Below are 21,899 nucleotides of genomic sequence, written 5' to 3'. Positions count from 1 at the left end.
AAATACTGGAAGCCAATACACCCGTCATCTCTATATAATGCATAAAGACAGTGTTTGCATTGTGGTTCTGCAATCTAGTCACATGGATACTAAAAGATTTCCTGCCGTCCAGTTCTGTAAACATGAAGTCATAGGAACCCTGTTACTATTCATGTTGTGGTGGTTTCAGTATTTTTCCAGGAGTGGTACTGCATCAAAATGGTGTCAGCTAAGTCTGAAATAAAGAGGAGTCTGGTGATCAAATGGAAAAAAAAAAAAGGTTGCGAACTCATGATTTTATTACGAGTCTTGAGGTATTTGGTGTGTTTCTTAATGGCCCAGATCCTGTGATTATATGAGAATCTCAATTTCATTTAAAAAACTTTGTCGCACTTGGTTGTGGACGGAAGCTTGAAAATGTGAACCGCAAAGGCTCAAAAACCGGAAGGCAAATAACTGCCCCTCCCCCATTTTTAAAATGTCTCTCATGATTTGAGCGCCTGTTTCATGATTTTTGAAATCATGAGATTTTTGCCTATCTGGGAAATGCTGTCTAAGTGGTCCTGGCTGGTAGGCTACTATATATCTGGGCTCCTCAGGGCTCTTTTCCCAGATCCACCATTGTCCTTGGGCAAATAGCTTAACCTCTGTTTGCCTCAATTCACCCATCCCTGCATAGGGATAACATTCTTAGCAATACTATTTATGTGAAGGGTGTTCTGAGGCTTAATTGTGTTTTTTACATGTGCTTGGAGATTCCTAGACAATGTCTTAGTTGAAAAATTCCAGTTTTGTTTAAGTGAGGGTATGTTCGTGTGTGTGTGTCTGGAATTCCACCGTCCTCTACCTCTCCACTTTGAATTGAATGTCCATTTGCTTTGGGGACAAGCAACTTGAAAAGCATGGCAGTTATGACAGAGGCAATAATCAGGGTGGATGACAGGTGAGTAACTCACTCCTGAGAATGTTGTAAGCCGGCATATGCACCATTTGTATCCAGTCCTTGCATGCATATAGATGATAATGTTGCATTAGGGCCAATTACATGGTGTTATGGACACACAACACACAGATTACACACACAACCAAAAAAGGACACTGTGATAAAGTAGTGGTCTAATCAAAGGAGACAGAGGGAAATGTTAGACTTGTTAGCACTACCAGTAACACAGCGGCTGCTGCTGCTCCCACCAGCCTCGGAGGTCAGCTTTTCAAGTCCAGGCCCAGATCATGCAAATCAAAGGCACACATTCAAAACGGGTTTGCCACACAGCTAGAAAAGTAAGCAAATTGGTCTTTTGGGCGGGGAAGGGGGTGAGGGGACAGAATGAAAATTAAAATAGTGTCTGTTGAGTTTTAAAGTTGTAGTCCACATAAACATGAGCTTGGTGTTGCCAAATGATGCTTGTTATTTCCAGGGTTCAAATAATTCTTTTTTAAACTACAAAACTTTGGCAAACAAACCAGAGACTATTAATCTCTAATGAGCAAAAGAAGAAGAAATTCAAAGAGCAACACAAACACAGAAAATGTGCTGGTCGTGTTCCCTTTCTCTTTTCCCATTTACCTCTCACCACTTGAAAGTATATTTCTTACCAGTAGTTTGTTAAACCTGGCAATAAATCTATGTCTGTACATTTTTTTTTTATTCTCCCTCTCATGGATCTGATCTCCTGTAGGCCTTAGTGTTTCTTCATAGCTGAGAATTCTGCAAATGCTGCAAACCCCCTTGATCAGCAGAGCCAAATACTACACAAAAGAAGCCTGGTGCTTATCAAAGGCTGAATGGCTAGCAGACCCCTGGTAACTATGGTAGATGCTCATTAATGCTTGGAAAAAAGTGCTAATCAAAAATATAATCTACCATATCATTTCTCAATTTGATTAGCTGTTTGTGCTAATCAGCTGCAGAAATGGGGTGTAAAAGAAAATCAGAGTCCCTATTATATGCAGAAACCAAAGCATGCCCTTGGCTCTGGCCTAGTGTTGCATGTAGATTTTTCTGTCATTTACATCCATTCAAATCCTGTGTTTAAAAAAAAAAAAAAATCATCGTGGAAATTGTATTGATAGTTGTTTTCCTGTGTGTGTTCTTTTATGAAAAAAGTGTACTGTTTAGAGGAGGAAAGTTAGATTTTGCAATGGGGTCTTTTTCTTTATAGCACTGATAAAATAGAATGGCATAACTTGTATTAGCTGGGGTACAGTGGATGATAATTAATCATTGTTATATAATAAGACCCTTTCCTTGTAAAAGAAACCAAAAAAACCCCACCGGTTTTCTCACTTGAAGTTGTGGTTGACTGCAAAAATAGCAAGGCGGTTAATATTGTTACCTTTTTACTTGTTGTAATACAAGTATTTAACACAATCTTTTTACATCTGGTTTGCAACCTTTTCTGATGGCACTGCCAAAAGATATCTTTGGTCTTACAATGTATTTCCAGTACTTAACTGGAGTAGGTAGGGTGGATATGTTTTAATTTTTATTATTATTAATATTATTTATTTATTTATTATTTTATTACAAGATTTGTAAGCAGCCAGCAATTTTAATATACATGCATACTTTTTATAAGTTGGAGGTGAAAAGACAACAAAGAGGAACAAAACCCACAATATTTCCCTGTAGCTTGAAGCAGTAAGAGAGAGAGAGGAGAGAGTTCTGGCCATTCAGCAAAGGTCCTAGGATTTTTCAGTTCCTAATCAGTCCAACTGGTTTGGGGAGATAGTTAGACTCCTAGTTTGAGTCTTTCAAACTGAGTAGTTTTCAGAGTAGCAGCCATGTTAGTCTGTATCCGCAAAATGAAAAGGAGTACTTGTGGCTCCTTAGAGACTAACAAATTTATTTGAGCATAAGCTTTCGTGATGAAGTGAGCTGTAGCTCACGAAAGCTTATGCTCAAATAAATTTGTTCGTCTCTAAGGTGCCACAAGTCCTCCTTTTCTTCAAACTGAGTAGTTAGTCTGGGCAGATAAGAAATCTAATCTTTTCACTTTTTGGTCAGAGCATTTGGGCTGTGCCAAAAAGCTGCTGTGTTTGTTCTAGAATTTGGGATAAAGATTAGTATATAAGTATTTCACCCATTAGCGCCTCTTTTCCCACTCAAAATGATGGGGAGACCACAAAACAAGAGTAGAAATATTTTAATGATGTGGGATTAATTCCTTTCACATATTATAATGATTTTACATAGATATAGCACCTTTTATCCTAAAGCACTTTAGCAACTGTGGAAATACAAAGGATCATGTCATTCACCAGAAAATGCAGCCACCTTTAGGGTGGAATTCGGTAATTTTTTTATCAGCACACTGCAATGTTCCACAACAGTTTAGCACCGCTAGGAAGTAAGTAAGAATGTTGAATGCAAATGAATTTGCATGGGAAGTGTGAGGAAGGAGTTAGATTGTGTTTACCAGATTTGGGATTGGACCAGGATTCCAGACCCAGAGAGGAGATGGCTAACGTCAGAATAAAAACTTACCATTGAAACGTCATGAAAATCGGTCATGGGATACATACCTACATATGTACAAGATTCCAGAGCCAACACTCCTACTTTTGAAAAAATGCTAAGTGATCTTTTAATTACCACAACTCAGTTTTATATCTTATGGGAAAGTGAGCACCCCCTAACAGTACGCTACCCCGGAGGGCAGATCTCAGGTGGTATAGATTGAAGTCGTTGGAGCTGACAATTTACCACAGCTGAGGATGTGCCTCAGAGAGGGAAAACAACATTTTGGGCAGCTCCCAAGTAATTCTTGGAGGCCCACCAGGTACTGATGCATCCTGAGCCTGCTTTGCTTGCAAGATCTGACAATATCACAGCCCAAGGTCTGCAGCCATAAATAACACTCTCTGTAACCTCAGGTTACTGATTCAGCATTTTGGAAGTGAACACCTTACAATGATAACAGTGAGTTTGTGAGGGATGAGGGTAAACTTGGCTCTAAAATAAGCAACAGATTAGAGGTGTGATCCTGATGACAATGTGGTGTGATGTGCGTCTCCTGTCTCCCCATATGGTGCGGAGGGAGCCTGGATGCTCTGAGAGTCCAGGACCTCACATAGCTTTCTGCTCTTAGTCTCTTTCAAATATCTACTGGGCTTCATAGCACTTAATAGAAAATTGGGGGAGTAGATTTTCTCTGTTCCCCCTCATCTTCCATATATAAGTGCATTATGGTCTTTTGACTCCACCACAACACACAGGCTTAAAAATCGATGCTGGGAAGATGAGTTTTAGACACTTGGCAACTGCTTCATGTACTTGGTATTCAGGTTTGCAAAATGCCTCTCTACCACTGCTCCAACTACCTTGAAGGCTCCCTGCAAGTGCCTGTACAAGAACGCTGCTACATTAGACTGCCACATGCTGAAGAATCATTGCAAAGGGGTTTACTTCACACAACTAAAATTGTGACTAATAATGCAGACTGTTCACTGTCAGTTAGTACCCTTTGTGGAGCAATAGAAGCTGTACAGCTGTATTTAGCCTTCTTTGTGTTGAAATACTGCTATAATCGTAAATGCTTTATTGCCTTCATAATGGTTAACATTTAAATATCAGTGTAATAATGCATTAATAAGTCTTCTGTGCAGTAGCTATCTGCTACGATTATACTTGAAATGTTTTAGCTAATTAGTAGATTAATGAAATAGGGCTTAATTCAGTATTAACTGTATTCCTCATTATTTGTTGCTTTGTTATTTATTGGAGGCCTATGGAAATCTTCCTGCTTATTTCTAGCAACAAATGCGTTCTTAACGTTGGAAATGTGTAAGTAGCAAAGCTCGGATTTGGGTTGCTACATAATAGACTGATACTTTGTCTATTAAATATGTGGTTTTTTTACAATAGATATATCTGAGTCTGTTTGATAGTACAGATTGAATTTTTAACAGTTGTGCTGGGAGTAGTGTACAGAATGTATCTCTCAGTTACTTGGGAAAGATGTTCGTTGTCACTTCTCACTCTCTGAATCCACTCTGTGTTCCGTTAAAATCAATGGAAAGTCTCCACTGAATTCAGTTTGACTTGCATTGGATCCTTTAATGCCCTCACTGACACATTCAGTTGTCAACTTTGTGTACGATTTAATTTTCAAAGCTGACTATATGCATGGTTGTTCTTTGGCAATTTATGATCCCAGTGCCTGCATGGAGTTCTTTCCTATACTAATGCTCTCAATAATATATGTCACTTACACACTTTGCCTCTATTCTTTTGGTGGACAAGTGAACAAAATCAGAACAGAGGTATAACAGTAGTAATAATGCTTAGCACTTCTACAGCCTCATCCAAGGTGGTTATTCCAAGGAGTTTTACACATATTAAGCATCAGTATCTCTGTGGCTAGGTAGGTAAGTATTTTACAGATGGGGAAATGGAGGCCGATGCTAAGTGACTTGTCCAAGATTACAGGCAGAATTAGTGACAGAGATAGGAAGAACTCAGGAGTTCTGAATCATAATCCTCTGCTTGAGCCACTGGACAATACTTGGTGTCAGTTGTTCCTACAGAGTGTTTCGTTTGTTTGAATGAAAATTACTGTGCCACACACTTCTTTTGACTAGTTGTCTACCACCGATTTCCTGCACCATCTGCTAGATACCATAATCTAGCAATAAGGATTGCATATAAAGAGAGCTTTATTTTAAAATACAAACTGGCATAGTGGAAAATTCATTTTTGTATTGTAATGCTCTTAAGAAGGGAGTTCTGTGGACAGACGAAGCAGCTTTTCAGCCTCAGAGAGGTTCACTGTGAGGCACTGCAGTTTGTCCTAACTAGTTTGCACCATGAGTGATGCATCCAGGATTCAACTCCAGATATTGACAGCACTTTCTTCCCTAATTCTTTGCCCTTCCCAATGAAATTGGGGTGTTTTGAATTTGGGATTCCAATTAGGCTCAAATTACGAAATGTGTGTCTTGGATCAGGTCTGGATTTCAAACATCCTATCCCGTCCATATTTGAGAGTGTTCTGATTTCTGAACATCTGACATTACCAGTTTTTCTAAAAGCAGCAAAGAGTTCTGTGGCACCTGATAGACTAACAGATGTATTGGAGCATAAGCTTTCGTGGGTGAACACCCACTTCGTCGGATGCATGTAGTGGAAATTTCCAGAGGCAGGTATAAATATTTAAGCAAGAATCAGGCTAGGTATAACGAGGTTAGTTCAATCAGAGAGGCTGACTAGTTCAATCAGGGAGGATGACAACTCTTCTAGCAGTTGAGGTGTGAACACCAAGGGAGGAGAAACTGCTTTTGTAGTTGGCTAGCCATTCACAGTCTTTGTTTAATCCTGAGCTGCTGGTGTCTCCTACAATATAGAAAAACCTGTAGGAGAACACTTCAACCTCCATGGACACACAATAGCAGATTTAAAGGTAGCCATCCTGCAGCAAAAAAACTTCAGGACCAGACTTCAAAGAGATACTGCTCAGCTTCAGTTCATTTGCAAATTTGACACCATCAACTCAGGATTAAACAAAGACTGTGAATGGCTAGCCAACTACAAAAGCAGTTTCTCCTTTCTTGGTGTTCACACTTCAACTGCTAGAAGAGGGCCTCATCCTCCCTGACTGAACTAGCCTGATTCTTGCTTGCATATTTATATCTGCCTCTGGAAATTTCCACTACATACATTCCGAAAAAGTGAGTTTCACCCACGAAAGCTTATGCTCCAGTACGTCTGTTAGTCAATAGGGTGCCACAGGACTCTTTGCCGCTTTTACAGATCCAGACTAACACCCCTCTGATACTTGACAGTTTTTCTAGTGGAGCTAAAATACTGCAATATATTGTATTATAGGCTACAGTACACTAAGTCTGTGCAAACTGGGAATCTATGGAGAGGTTTCTGTTGTACATGCTGATCTTTAGTATACAGAAAATGAGGCATCTGTTGGAAAGAAGTTACAGGTGAATTAGAAGGTTAATTATTTTAAAACTCTTGAAAATCTTTTGATGAAATGCCTTGCACAAATACATAATATCACAACTATTGAACAGTTCATAACAGTAGTAAGGCTTTAAAGTGTTATTTAAGGTGGCTGTTTATTTTATCACCTGCACAAAGCATACAACCCTTAATTTAAAACAAAAACAAGCCCAAGCTATTGGTTTCTACAGTAATCGCCCAAAACACTGCAGTACGGCTGTTATAACTTACAGCCTGCTGGGCCATTCCTATAAACAACTGCCATGTGTTTGCCTTTTAAATAAGGGAAATGTGAAGAGCTTTAACCATTTCAGTTAGAGTTGGACAGTGCAGCACGGTAGGTAACAAATAGCCAGGTTTGACCAAGTCTCTTGACACAGTAGGCAGCTGTAGTTGCAATTTCTGAGCAATTGGAATGTGGCAAGTATACTTTCCTAGTGTGTGTGTGTTCCATTTCCCAGGCCATCATTGATAAACTTTATAGCTTCTAATTTTCCAGGGAATCACTGATATAATTAGGAACAACATAAATGAGGGCAACCTACCCTGGTTGATGCTAAATTAGTCATTTTATCATAAAAAACATGATTAGCATTCCTAATGGCAGCCAGAGTCCCATTCTGTCTAAGACCAGCGCTGATAAAATACACTATATGGAGTTTCCATCTGAAACCCTTACATGCTTTGAACACAAAATGTTTGTTCTAGTACTTTCCACATTCCATATATTTCTTCCTAAGGAAACCACACAAGAATTCCTCATCCATCCATGTATTTCCAAAGGAGCAATTTGAGCTGTATGTCTCATTGCCAACAGGCTGTGCTAACGAGGCTTTAAGTGCCAACATCTCCCCAAATTTTCTAGTGGATGAAATCTTGTGCTACTTGCTACACAGGTCAGGGCATGTTAAATAGCAATTTTTGTTTACTTGTGCGCAATTATTGGTTACTTTGCCATAAAAATATCCTTCTTGACAACTCACAAATCGCTCCTGAGATATTTGTCAGCACGTCGTCTTGTTTGCAGCACTGTAGATTTATTACCCGTTACTGAAGAAGTTCATTTCTATAGAGTGTGTGCTGGTAAAGCAATGTAAATAATTGATCAATCTGTTTTTCTTTTCTTTTCTTTCTTTTTTAACAGTACTCTCAACAATAACAACATCACCCGCATCCCTCTTACCAGTTTCAACCATATGCCAAAGATCAGGACTCTGTAAGTACTAAATTCAGAAATAAGTAGCAGCCTTGGATAACTCTGTCTTTGCTTTGAATATTTGTCTTTATTCAAGGAATACTTTTGTAAAGGGTTTTTAAACCACTTTTCTTTAACAAAAGGACAGTAAATCGGTCAAGCCAAAACTTTATTTTGTGACATTAACCCTTTGTAAACAGCAATGAGGTAATCTTCTGAGTGGGTGAGAGCATATTTCAGTCTCTCCCCAAGGTAATCAGCTCAAGCTAGTTTTGGGAGGAAAACATCTACCAGTTGAGCCTAATTGTCATCACGTTCTGATTATGAAATGTAATTCTGTTATTCAGTTGATACTGGGAGGCCAAACCAAACCCTTCCTTACACCCTATGCAAATCTCAATATGTTGGGGTCACGCAGCTTTTAAATGCATGCACAGTTTGACCTAGGATAATGTAGAAGTCAGAGCTGTGCAGAAACTAGATTTTTCATTTAGTGGGAAATGTTGTGAGGTTAAAAAAAAAATAAAATTGTTCCAAAAAGGAACAAACCCCAAAATTTTCAAAATATCCTTGAAACAAAATTTAATTAATAAATTGTTTGTCAGTCAAAACCTTTAATTTTGATAGTCAAAATGTTTCAATCCGATTTTGACATTTTAAATTACTTTTATTTTTTAAATACAAAATAAAATACACTTTGAAATGAAAAGTCATTTTGCACCAAAAAATCTAAAAGATTTTGTTTTTCGATTTTTTCCTCTCCAAATGAATTTTAATAGAATTTGACCCATTTTTGCAAAATGTTTTCTCTTGTGACACATCTGCTTTTTCCAGTGGGAAAAAGGCTCCTCTGGAAAATTTCCAACCAGCTCTAAGAGAAACATATACAAAGGGAATTAAATTGACCTGTGTGTAATTTTTGTGGAATTTAGATTGAGGGCTCAGAGGTAAAATTCCAAAGGGTAATGCCATCAGCTTTGCAGCTCTACCCAACCCAGCCATTTCCAAAATCATTCCCTTTAAATAAATACACAGCTCCAGAAGTCTTTTTTTAAAGAAAAGCCTGTTTGGTTTTACTCCAGAGTATAAAAACAAGCCAACATGTGCTTACTCCAGAATGTTCAACAAGCCAAATACTAGCAGGCTGTTCATACTAGTGGGAAGCAAAATGCTGTGTTTGGATATATATTTTCATATAATCACAGCACGCCAATTAACTGAACTGAAGAAAAATGGTTCTTATCTGTCCATACTGAAAGGCTGTTTTCTGTAACTACTGATTTATATTTACTTTCTTTTCTTCTCTAAAGGATGACATTAAAAGATGTTAGCGTTAATGTAACTGATTAAAGAGAATTTATATTTTCGTCTTTTTGTGGGGGGAGGTGAAGGGTGGGTTAAAATATTTCTCTCCCGTAACGATCCAGAATATTTGCCCGGCTACTTCAGATCAATCAGTCTTGTCTGTTCCTAGAGCTCAGTGCCTGCTGCCATTTTCCCTTTAGTTTAATTTCGGAGATGGCTTTGTATATCGCTCCCTGGAGACTTACACTGACTAATCCCCCTTCGCTGTAATTAAAGAAGAAAAAAAGGGAGCGAAAAAAAAAGGAAGGAAGTCATAAATGGGATTTATAAAGAGACGCTTTTATATTGAATTCTGAGAGCCACATTTTACAGAACATGAATGCTGACCCACTCTGAAAGGATTTGCTGGAAATTTAATCTAGAGTCTGTGGCTAAAAGGGCACCTTTAAAAGCTGGCATTTGTATTTATTCACCTATGTTATACAAAGATAGTTTCATCCATAGTAAGTGGCATGTACGAGTCTCAAAGACTGCCAAATTACACCTCTTCTGAATAGTTCAGTATTTTTTTTTAAAAGCCCCATGCAGAAGAGTAGAATTGTAATACAATGGTTTAATTTTTCATTTTACCTTCTCCCTGCTTTGTCAGAGGTAGTAAAGCCATCAAAAGAATAATAAATGTAAGATAAACACAGATGTCACAAATATTTCATGACTTCTTCTGCTGCTCCTTCAAAGCTGGAATTGTTCCATTCTCCTCAAATCACCACCATCACATCTCACAAAGATGATGTCTAAATATTAAAATTATTTTTCATGGCTAAAAATGATTAGAAACACACTTGACCATTGTTGGTCCATATTGCAGGATAATATGGCTTTGATATTAAACATGTGCTTTCCTGAAGTAGGTAATAATCCCCCTTTGCAACTGCCCAGGTAACGCATCTTTGCACAAATCAACTGAGAAATAAGTCTCTTATTGTTCTGTTAGGTAAAATGTTCATATGAAGATATTTATGAGGGAAGGAACAGCAATACCTTCTCTCATGTCATGTTTCTGATTTTACTTAATACCTTTTTTTTTTTCTTCCACGTTAATATACACCTCAAAGAAGCTGTTTTCATAAGGGGCAAAATCTGTGAGAGAAAACATGTTGCACAGAATTTATTGCAGGCATGATGGATTGGGTTGGAGAGGTAGGATGTAGTATTCGATCCTTCAGTCAGTGGTTCAAATTCAGCCATCTGATGGCTGTGCAGTTCCTTAGATAGAATGAATATAATCTTCATTTAGTTCCCAGTGGCTCGGTGTCCACATCACAAAACTATCATCACACCTGGCCATTGTGTTAGCAGGATTACTAAAGAGGTCATAGATTGAATGGGCCTAGATAGAGTACACTGGATGTAATTCTTTATAGTGAGTGCTGAGGTCCATTGACAGGCAGTTGGGGAAGCTGTACTTGTTCTGTAGATAAAAAGTTTGTTCTCAGTGCTATCAATCCATCTTGTTTTATAAAAACAAGAATTGAGTGAATTTTTTAAAAGAAAAAAAAATCCATTCCATTATGAAGAACATGGGAGGAAAAATTAAGGAAGTGTCCAGTCAATATGACCTTTAAGGGAAAGAAAAATGTACTAATATAATTGTAGCACTTAAGAATCCTTTTTTAAAAATAAAATAAATACGTCAACTCTTCTATGCTGATCTGTTCTACCTAACTCCTCTTTTCTGTTGTTTTTTGTTTGTTGATTTTTTTTTTTTTTTGCTCTTGATTGGAATTTACAGGAATTAGTTTGTATTGATCTGCTTTCATTTGCGTGAAACAGCTTTATTTATGCTAAACATGGCCCCAGTATTAATTTCTATAATGGTGAGTCTCCTGCTATCTCTGCATCTGTGAGTGACTGCAGAGGTAAATGATTACATTAAAAAAAATGTAAAATATACCAAAAAAAAAAAAAGTACACCAAATGGGTTCAGTGCTCCTGACTAGCACAAGGCGTGGTTATGCCATGTTTCTCAACCACAATGGAAGCCCTTTTCAAGCATTCTTATTGTATTCATTAATTTGTTTATCAAAGACCTATTCCTACAGGCTACCTGGTTAAGCTTGACAGCTTGTTTACAGTGAACCAAGAGCAATTCCCAAACACCCGTGGCATGCTGCAGAATTTCAACACAAATAACATTATCAAGTCTAAAGATAGGGCTCACATGGGACAATGCAGGCGGATTGAGGAGGAATATAGTTCCCACTGTTAAAATATTTAAACCCAGAAACTAATTTGACATATCTAGCAAGAAAACAAATAGGAGAAATGGAAGCAGTTCTTGTGAAATTTTTATCATATGAGCCCTGTCTGAAAACAAAAAAAGGCATGTTCCTACTTTCTTTAGAAAGTATAATTCTGAATATCATCATAGGATGCTCTTGAATGTTGTGATGGGAAGGGATGCTAATTCTTTGTCAGGTTAGCTGTATGAAATTGTTCATCTATAGGTTGCCACAGCCTTGCTGCAATTAGCGTGATCTTTTCCTAGACAGTGTTCTCTCAGCTTTGTGAATGTATATATTTGTTCTTTCAGTTTATATGCTGTGCCTATCAAAAATGAAATAAAAAAAATTCATAATAAAAACATTTTACCAAAGATCTAAGTTGATGCAGTGTCATCTAAAACTTTCACATCTTATAACAGCATCACTGCCCCGCCTCGCCACTTCATTGAAATCTTGGGTGAATAGATATGCTTTACAGTGTGCCCTGAAGTGTACCCAGCAGATGTAAGCACTACTGGCCAAAGCATGGAAGTGAATTCCAAGCTTGAGGTCCAGCCACTGAAAATGTGTCAGTGGCTCCCCCCAGACGTACAAATCTAGGGACTGTCAGTTCAGGCGCCACCACTGATCTCAACTGCCACTGTGTAATATGAGTATCTCTAGATTGATGGTTAATTTCTTCTGGAGCTGGCAAGGCTAAATCCTGTGTGAACACCGATTGTTTTTTTTTAATATAATACTTGATATATTACTGAATTGCAGTTAAGAATGCTTTGTCTAACTATATCTTACAAGATTTGCAGTCTTCGGCAGGGGCTGGGGGGGGTTGTCATTTCAACTTTGTCATAATGCTACAAACTCATGACTCATTAAAAGGAATGAAATGTTTAATTTTGCCACTTTTAACTTATTAAACTTTGACCTAAAGTTTGTGGTAGGTATTAAAAGTATTGGGTTCATTCCCTGATTGCATCTTTATTATTTAAAAGATATGGGGGACGGAGGGGATTAAAGCTAGATGATGCTTCTGGAAGTCTTTGGCATAAACTTAGAAGTTTACATCTTCTCTTGTGAAACTGCATCATGTTAAAAATGAACTGGGCCGGGGGAGGGGGAGAGCAATTAATGTATTCAGCAAACCCACAGCAAAATTGCACAAGTACTCATAATTTGAGTATTTTGTATTTAAGATTTCTATCCGTTGTGAGTCTGTAAAATAGACATCCCATTGCTGAACAATACTTCTCAGACTCCTCTTAGAAGCCCAATGGATGGCCATGATGACAAGTGAAGCTTCTATTAAATTACTTAATGATGGGGAAGGATGAATCGTCACCTAAATGTGAACTAAACCTTTCATGAAAAAGTTCAGTTAATAGATACTATCTTTTGGGGGGTCCTCTGTGCTTTGTCTATACCGCCCTAAGGTAAAAGCCTCCAACCACCATGAAGCTGCTATGGTACTCCTGGCACTGATAATTTCACCCAAGATTGCTGCCTGCTGGAAAAATTTCAGTTTCATGGGTTGATTGCACACCCATCCTTTTGGGTGCTTACTTGGAGCTCTGCTTCTTGTCAGGTTCACTTATTGCTTTTCAATATAACAGAAAAGACAATTTGATTAAATGAAAGCCCCTTCAATTTTGTGGATCCCCTCATCCTCTAGTCTCAACAATTCACCTATAATAATTCAACTTACTCATGTGTGAAAATATGTGCAGGGTTTTTAGTACAATGTCTCTGAGAATTTGTATGAGTTTGCTGTGTTTAATCACTGTTTCTAAAACATTCAGATGTGATGTGACTCTTTCTGCCCATTGCAGGCGGCTTCACTCCAATTACCTGTATTGTGACTGCCACCTGGCTTGGCTGTCTGACTGGCTGCGTCAGAGACGCTCGATTGGGCAGTTCACGTTCTGCATGGCACCCGTGCACCTACGGGGTTTTAATGTGGCGGATGTTCAGAAAAAGGAATACATCTGCTCTGGTATGACACTGATTATTCATTTATCTATCTTCTGACATTTTTATAATGACGTTCACACAAAATCAGTGAATGAAGTATTATTATTAATCCCATTTAAATGTAATTCCATGCCAGTGCTGATTCAGTCATATCACTGCTAAACTGTTTGCTAATATTGTAAATCGTTATGATTTATTCAGTCTCATATGAAGTGTTGAACTATTCTGTTCTCAAATTCTTTTCTCAGCTGTAGTGTTAGAAATGATTTTAATGTGAAAAGACAATTAAATAGTAGTAATTTGGCATTTCTCAGGGGAAATCCCTCTAATCTCTACAGCTGACTAGTTTACAAAGGGAAGGGATTAGTAAATGCTGATCTGTATACATTGCTGTTTTTCCAGTATGGGGTTTGATCCAGTGGGAATCGGGTCTATTTATGAAGGCTTGGACTATAAGTCGAGACATCTGTCCCAGTCTCTGAAACAAACTTCATTTGTGACTTGAAATCAAGACACTGAACTTCTCTCTACCTAATTTTCCTTACTGGTAAAATGGGCATGTGTGTGTGTGTGTCTGTCTGTCTGTCTGTCAAAGTTTTATCAGCGTATTATTATTAAAATGCTGTCACTGATTTTTGTGACCAAATGTGTGTTTGTACCACCTGATGACTGGGGTTGTATGCAACATGAGGTGAGCTCAGGTTAGATAATAATTATCTTTACTCATCATAGCATTTTATATATTTATTCCCGTTTTCAAATATTAAGTAACATTGTCCCTTTGAGGTGAGGAAGTATTATTATCCCTATTTTACAGGTGGAGAAACTAGATACAGAGAGGCTGAGTGAATTGCCCAAAGTGTCTCAACAAGCTGTAGTCAGCGCTAGGAGTAGAATGCAGGAGTCACTTATTCCTGACTCTGTGCTTATATGACTACGAGATCCTGCATTACGAAAACCTATTATCCGGAATTGCTGGCAGTGTCAGCAGAAAGGCCAAGGACTGAATGATCTTAGATAATGTTTTCCCTTTGCTGTTAGAGGTTGTCCATCAGAACTGAGGCACATTAGTGTGGTAGTGTGCAGAAGCTTGAAATGGTGTTGGTGATTGTGTTCTCTGGGCTGTCACTCTGGTCCCTTACAGCAGTAATACATAGTTGTAATAGTATTAGATGGCAAGGACAGAGATGCGCTTATGCTCACCTCCTGCTCTCATAGGAAGCTTTGACGATTGGGTGTGTTACCCTCATTCATGTGATCTGTGCTTCGAATTGTAGAGGAAGGTAAACCCACCACCCACATGCTGTATAACTGTCTGTGCAGGACGAATCCCTTTTTACATCAAGTTTGCCAGACAATTTAACTTAAAGCCAAACTTAAAGAAAAAAAAAGCTATGCATATTACATATAGAGAGCGGTACTGAGACCCTCTGAGAAGTCTGAAGAGCTTGTGTCAAACAGCAGGAAAAGCCCCATTTTATACAGAGATTATGTTCTTTTGTAGGTGCTTTAACCCTGACCTTAGAAGAAAGCAATGCTAAAACTTACACTATCTGACCTAAATAGTACCGTACAAATAACTCTGTTTTTTAGTTATTTTTATATATGGCTTGATCAAGGAGAGAAAATGTGAGAACTACATAAGGGAGGAGACAAGAATTTGTCAAGTTCTTGTGTGCTTTTGTACAAAATGGCTGTTGCCTTCTATGGGGCCACTTGGCAGTGCTGTGCCGTAGGGGTCAGTGTCAGCTGTACGAAATGTAATTGTGGTGGTTGCACTAGGAACATTTGAGAAATGGCTGGTGCTCAGGTTATGGCTGTGGGGGCAGGCACATCTGCAAGCTTTTCCCCATTGTTGTATTAATTTGTGACCACAAGTGAGAGGTAAATAGTTTGTCAGACAAGGGTTTGATCAAAGTCTTAAGTGCATTATTGATAATCAGTTAGTTTAAAAAATTAGAGATGGGCATGGTGTGTAGCAGAGACATAGGAAACAAGGCCCCTGCACCAAGGATCATGCATGGCCTCATTTTCATGTAGTTACCATGGACTTCAGTGGGATTTGTGGATGCCCAGCACTTCTGAAAAGCAGGCCATTAAAATCTAAATTACAAAGATAAGACGAGACAGACTACAACAGGTCATGGTGAAGGGGAGGATTGAGGAGGAGAAAAAAAAAGTGGGTAAGGAAATTGCCCTTGACAGAGCCTCATTTTACAAGGGAAGTTATAAAAAAAAGTAAAGAACTCAATAACTGGTGCTTCCAGAAAAACAGTACTGTGCAGTGAAACAAAAGGAGATGTTTAAATCAGGAGAGCTAAGGTATAACTGGACTGTGGGGAACTCCTCCCTAGCGGAAAAGTACCTGCCAGAATAAATAGTGTTCTGTATTAGCCATGCTGTCCCAAAAGAGGAAAGGAAGTGCAGTTGAATGATGGGGAGATAGGATGACTAAGGAGTCCTCTCTGGTTCCCTATCAGGTAACTCTCTTAAGGGTAGCCTGTTTTTTATTTAAAAAACAAAACAAACAAAACCACACACAACAAAAAAGCCTTCAGCTATGTAGTCCTGAGAACGCATTCCTTAGCCCCCAGTTGTAAATGATGTGTGGTGAAATGGAAATCTACAAGAATTCATCATGGGAAGATTTAGCACAGAATCCCATTTACTGCCCACTTGTTTAAAAAAAAAAAAAAAAAAAAAACAACCAATCCATGTGCACAGTTTGCTGAAGATGCCCCTGATTTATACATTCTAAAGAGCATCTTAAACCTTGGCCCCACTGTTTCACATGTCAACTTCTCCTCCCTGAATTTACAGACTAGTTTAGTCATTGTTTGACTATGAAGTTACTGGATCTTAATATAGAGCAACTTCAGATCAGACCGGTACAAGATGATGGTGCTGTGCAGGCCTTGTCTCACTGTGAATGTACTTTATATAATGATATGAACAACAGTAACAAGCCCCAAAGTGGTGCTAAAAGGCTTCTGTGTTTCATAGTGACAAGCTTAGTGCTGGAATACAATGTGCTGCACCATTGTGCTTCAGTATCTGTTCAGGGTTTCAGACAGAACCGCTTTATAGCAATGGGCATTTTTTCTTGGGAGAAGAGCGAGATCTTTATATTTCTTCATTTTTTTTTGACCACCATATTACGGACTTTGTCAGGATTCTAGATCAAAGCTTGGTATTGATAATTTCAAACTTTGAAGTCGGGGGTGGGGGGAGGTGCACGTGGGGTGGAATTCAAGTAAAAAAGGTCATTTATTTGAACTAGGGAAAATGACTTCAGACTGGTACAGAACACTACCCAAAAACACATTTTTTTCATTTCCTAGCGAATTTTAAAACTTGAATTAATGAGAATTTAAGGGTCCAACTAAATACTGAATCCTCCATAACAGGGAAGGTTGGAAAACTGAAGAACCAAGAGATGCAATGAGTCACCCAAACTCTCATAGCAAAACTGGAACAAGAACCCAGGTTGTGACATGCCATATCTAGTGCCTGGCATGAAGCACCATGCTACCTCTCTGTCATGGTAAATGTGTATAGTAAGAGAGATGGGCAAGATGCATAAATTCAGAATAAAAGAGCTTGAAGGACTAAGCTTTCAAACAGGCCTCTCAATTTGTGTACCTAAATTTTACACATGCTAGTTGAATGCTTTGGGCACACTGGGATTTGTTCATGTAAATGAGTGGTTGGCTCAGGCACGTGTGTGTGTGTGGAAGATTTGTGTGCAGCAACCTGAAGGCTGGCTTGCAAATACAGCTCAAAAGATGTCTAATCAGCTCTGTAGTACTGAGGACAGCAGAGAAACCTAATTTATATGATCCTGAACAGTGCTGGCTTTAGGTGACAAAAATAATTTGGCATCCTGTCTTACCATTGTGGGTCGGGCAGCTTTCCGCATAGTTAACTAGCCCTCTCTTCATCTATCATGAGCCTTCTCTCTGACTGTTAACATAACTTGTCCACTCTTAGTATAACGGTCTTCTCTTCTGCAGCTGCTTCTGTCAGAACTCTGTCTTAATGCTTGAATTAATCTGCAAACACATCTTTTCCCCTGTGAAACTGCTTTATTTAACTCTGCAACACATTTTGAGATAGAGTTGGCATGCAAGGCACCATACTAAATAGGGTGATATTGTATTTTCAACCAAAGGATGATTATGCCAATCGATGAAGTACAAATAGTATGACACATTTCTCCTATCTTCCTCCACCACAACTCTCCAACTCCCAACCACATTATGGAAACAAAGAGTAACAAGACACCAAGAAAAGACATGTCTGTCAGCTGAAATATCAGCTTTGCTTTGATGCAAGGGGACTGTTTATTTTCATATTCTTCTTGGTATCAGGGAAGCAGTCGCGGGAGGTGCTTGTTGGTACCTATTTGAGCCTTCCAGTCTCTGCTTTAGGTGAAAACCAGATTCCAAGCAATGTTTAGATGTTACACTGTTAAATTATTTTCTCTCTAGCCCCTTAAGGTAGCTGTTCTGTTTCATCTCCATAGGTCCCCTGACTTAATTCTTACATGAATTTGAGTTGTGGCTCTTTGATTTTTTTCTCCTACCTGATTTTTGCTCATTCAAGGTGAGTTTAATCTACATACTGATCAGCTACATTGAGTCACAAAGCCTTTTGTCACTTGCTTTAATGCCTTGCAGTCTAAAGCGGTGAGTGTATGAAGCCATACAGTCAGCAAGCAACTGCCTTCATCTTGTCAGTGTCTTATGGGTGATCCGCTTAATATCCCCATTTTAGATCACACTTTGATTTTTTTTCAAAATATTTTAATAAACCATCCTTAAGTTCTGGAGTTTTTTAAAGTGCATATATGAGGAGAATGAGGAAAGAGACTCAGGAGAAATAAAGTAATATTCATTCAAACTAAACAGTTGAGTGTAAAGCAGTTCCATTATAAGAAAATTGAGCCTATCGTACGATACTGTAATGAACTGGCTAGTACGCTTGTCCCCGTTGCTTCTTGAAGGTCTGAGTGGCCCTGGCACGCGGCATAGTGATGACCCTGAACTCCAAGGTTGACACTGGTTTGTTACAATATTATAACAAAAATGTTTACCAGTCACTTGGGATACTTCACAGTGGGCACTATTTAAAGAAATAAAAGGAGGGTAAGAACCAGAGGTATAGGTTTCCAGGGGAGAAATATAAAAGGTGTTGTTTTTTAATGTAAGTGGTACTACCAGTATATAAAATCTCCTTCAATTCATAGCTGATTTTTTTACTTATTTCTTTCAATGCACTCTCCAAAAGGAAATGTAACAATACATAAATTTAAACATTTAATTTTTGAACTGCTTCCTATAGGACAGATTTTCTTTAATGAGCAATGACATTGGAGTTTGAAAGTGGGGAACTGTGGTTACCTAAATAATTTTATTTTTCCATTAAGTAGAGGGGGAGGTTTCTGCTTCCTGTTCCTTACCCTCTATTCACACACAGCCAAATTTTCCTCTCACATACTTGGAGCAGTATAAATCAGTGGTAATTCAGTTGAAGTTCAGTTGAGTTACACCAGACTAAAACTGGAGTGAGAGGAGAATCAGTCCCAGAGAGTCAAACTTCCAATCTGTTCTGACTAATGCAGCTGACAGTGATTTTAAGGAAACATGGAATTGATTCAAATCTAATTTGGGAATCTAAAGTTCCGGATTCCTATGATAAAACTCTGTGTGAGGTGTAATACGGAGGGTAATGCAGTATCTCTATCCCATTACTGCCTCTTACCACAACACCAAGAGCCAGAGCAAGGAAAGAAAGGTTGTTTGGTGGTTGTTAAGAAGAGATCTAGCAGTGCTAAAATCATAGCTATTAATCTCTGACCAGGGCTTCTAGAATCACTAGACTGATTTAATCATTTTTTTTACTTCATGGAATGTCGTTAAAGAGAAAAACAACAATGAAAAACTAATATAAATAAACACTCCATAGGCTAGATATCATGATAGAACATTAAAAAAATGCCAAGAGAAAAGCAGGGGAAAATACTCTGCTTATATTTCATTTATAGAATATAAATATATAGAATCATCTGCTACTTACAGCATGTTATCTGGAGGTACTGATAACTGGTAAAAGTGGTAAACCCCTGAAAAAAAGAAGGAATGTAGATTAAAGACAAATAAAGAGAAGAAGGAGATGAGTGGGGCATCTTATCAAGTGATGCACTTAACTATGCAGGCCTTGCTTCTACTGAGCAGCAACAATAATTTCTGAGGGAGCGGGGAAGATTTTGTCTCCTTCCCCCACCACTGGTTGATCTCAATTCCTGCAGGGATGCGGTGAGCAATGCCCCCTACAACTGTCCAGATTTTAATGGTCATGGGAATCAGGGTTTTTTCTTATTTTTTTGGATGTGGTTTTGTGTGTGTGTTTGGTTGGTTGGTTGGTTTGCAAAGCTTCAGTTCAGGCTGGTTTGCTATCCTCAGTTTACCACTAAATACCAGATCTCAGTATTTTTATCATTTGCCAACTTTTTATCAACTTAACTATTTTCTCCAACTTTTGCCCGTTTCTATGTGAGTGACTTGTGGGTTACATTAGCCAATAATACCTTTTTTGGTCTCTGAGATAGGGTTTTAGCCCCTTTGAGAGCCCCAAGAGTACTGGTAAACATTCTTACACCAGATTCTGGGCAAAACTGCAGGACTTAACACTGTGTTTGTTCAGTTCTCTTAAAGCCTTTTGAGAAAATCAGGATCTGAATCTATTCTTGGTTTCCTTCAGTGACATTTCAAAAGGATTTTCAGCTCCTGCTAAACAACTCTTGTCATCAGCAACTTTAACTGAGATCTAGTTTAAAGAAACATTTCAGTGGGTACTATTCTTTCCCAATGGGGCCTTATTTTAGAGGGCCTACCTTTAGGAGACTTAAGGTAGCATGTTTTGGGGATGCTTGCAGTACTGCTATCTACACTGAACTTTTCCTCTGGTTAAATGGAGGGCTTCTGTTTCTGGGGCTGTCAGACTCATATTTTTGTTAATGCTAATCCTGCACACAAAAGTTAAGCAACCACCCAGAACTAGTAAAAAGTAAAAGCCACAAAGATAAATTGGGTGGATGCGTGCGTGTGTGTGTGTGTCAGCATTCTTGAACCTTTTATCATACACCAACACACTTTCAAATACTTAACAGATCAGTAGAGGGTGTTCTTGTTTAGACCTTCTAAAGCATCCCTATTTGCATTCTTATTGCTAATTTTAATAACAGTTGCAGACACACTGTTTTAGAATAAGAAGTCCTGGTTGTGGTTGACCCAGGATGATGATGGAGACTTTTTAAGTTGGGGACTGTGGGGAGACATCACTGGCAAAACTGGGTGTTGATGTGAGGGAGACTTATTTAGCAGGTGGGTAAAATGCTAAATCAGCCAAACCTGCAGACGTGGCAGGTAAACAAAACGGCCCGGCCCGACCCGCCAGGGGCTTTCCCTGAACAAGCGGCGACTCTAGTTTGAGAACCACTGTCCTGGAGGATCAAAAACCTACTAGAGAAATGTATCAATGCTTATCAAGTAGCTTTCAAATGTCAGTCCCAATGGCCCCCTCATCTGTTATAAAGGTGACCTGTTTGTTTCAGCTTGTTGTTTTAGCAAGAACATCTTTATCTAGATGATACATTGACATCTGTAGAATAGTCAGCAATCCATTCTGTTACTGCTTAGTGCAAGACTTAGTGAGACCCTGTGTGATAATGATAAGTTGGGAATCTAGAGTAAAAGGGAGAACTGCAAGATTTCATCTTTGACTTCTATCCTGAATCAGGATCAGTGCTACAATGTAGGCCACACAGGCAAAGGCCAAAGTGCCTAATTTTTAGGGGAGGCTGTTGGGACTGCTCTGCCCAGGTAGCACCACTGGGTAGCAGCAGCCTTGGGCACTAAAGTACTATCACCAGTCCTGGCCTGAATAATTAATTCCCTGTACATTCATGACAGCAGAGTCCTACCTCTTCTCTGCTGTGAGGGACACTGCACTATATAGCGTGAAACAATAGAAATATTTACTCTAAATACAGCAAAGCCGGTTTCTGTTCAAGAAAGTCAATGTAATCCACAATTGGCTGGCCAAGCTCAGCTTTTGAATGTGCTCACAAGAAGCTAATTGTGAGCCCCATGCATACATCAAGGGCTAAATTTGGTACAAAGTAGCTCCCATTACTAGCTCTGTTACTACGATT

General features: G+C 38.7%; 1 protein-coding gene across 2 annotated transcripts in view; it reads left to right on the top strand.

The window, feature by feature from the left end:
• The window catches only part of SLIT3 (slit guidance ligand 3), a 798,441-nt gene that overhangs the window by 506,817 nt on the left and 269,725 nt on the right, over window positions 1-21,899 (top strand). For both annotated transcript variants that reach the window (XM_037906776.2, XM_043553076.1), the window contains 2 exons: window positions 8,079-8,150; window positions 13,543-13,706. In XM_037906776.2, coding sequence (XP_037762704.1) covers window positions 8,079-8,150; window positions 13,543-13,706 — 236 coding nt within the window. The remainder of the gene's footprint in view (window positions 1-8,078; window positions 8,151-13,542; window positions 13,707-21,899) is intronic.

The sequence above is a fragment of the Chelonia mydas genome, chromosome 8 (assembly GCF_015237465.2).
Source record: "Chelonia mydas isolate rCheMyd1 chromosome 8, rCheMyd1.pri.v2, whole genome shotgun sequence".
NCBI lineage: Eukaryota > Metazoa > Chordata > Testudines > Cheloniidae > Chelonia > Chelonia mydas.
Note: the sequence above shows the minus strand (reverse complement) of the source record. Positions and strands in the feature narration are given on the sequence as shown.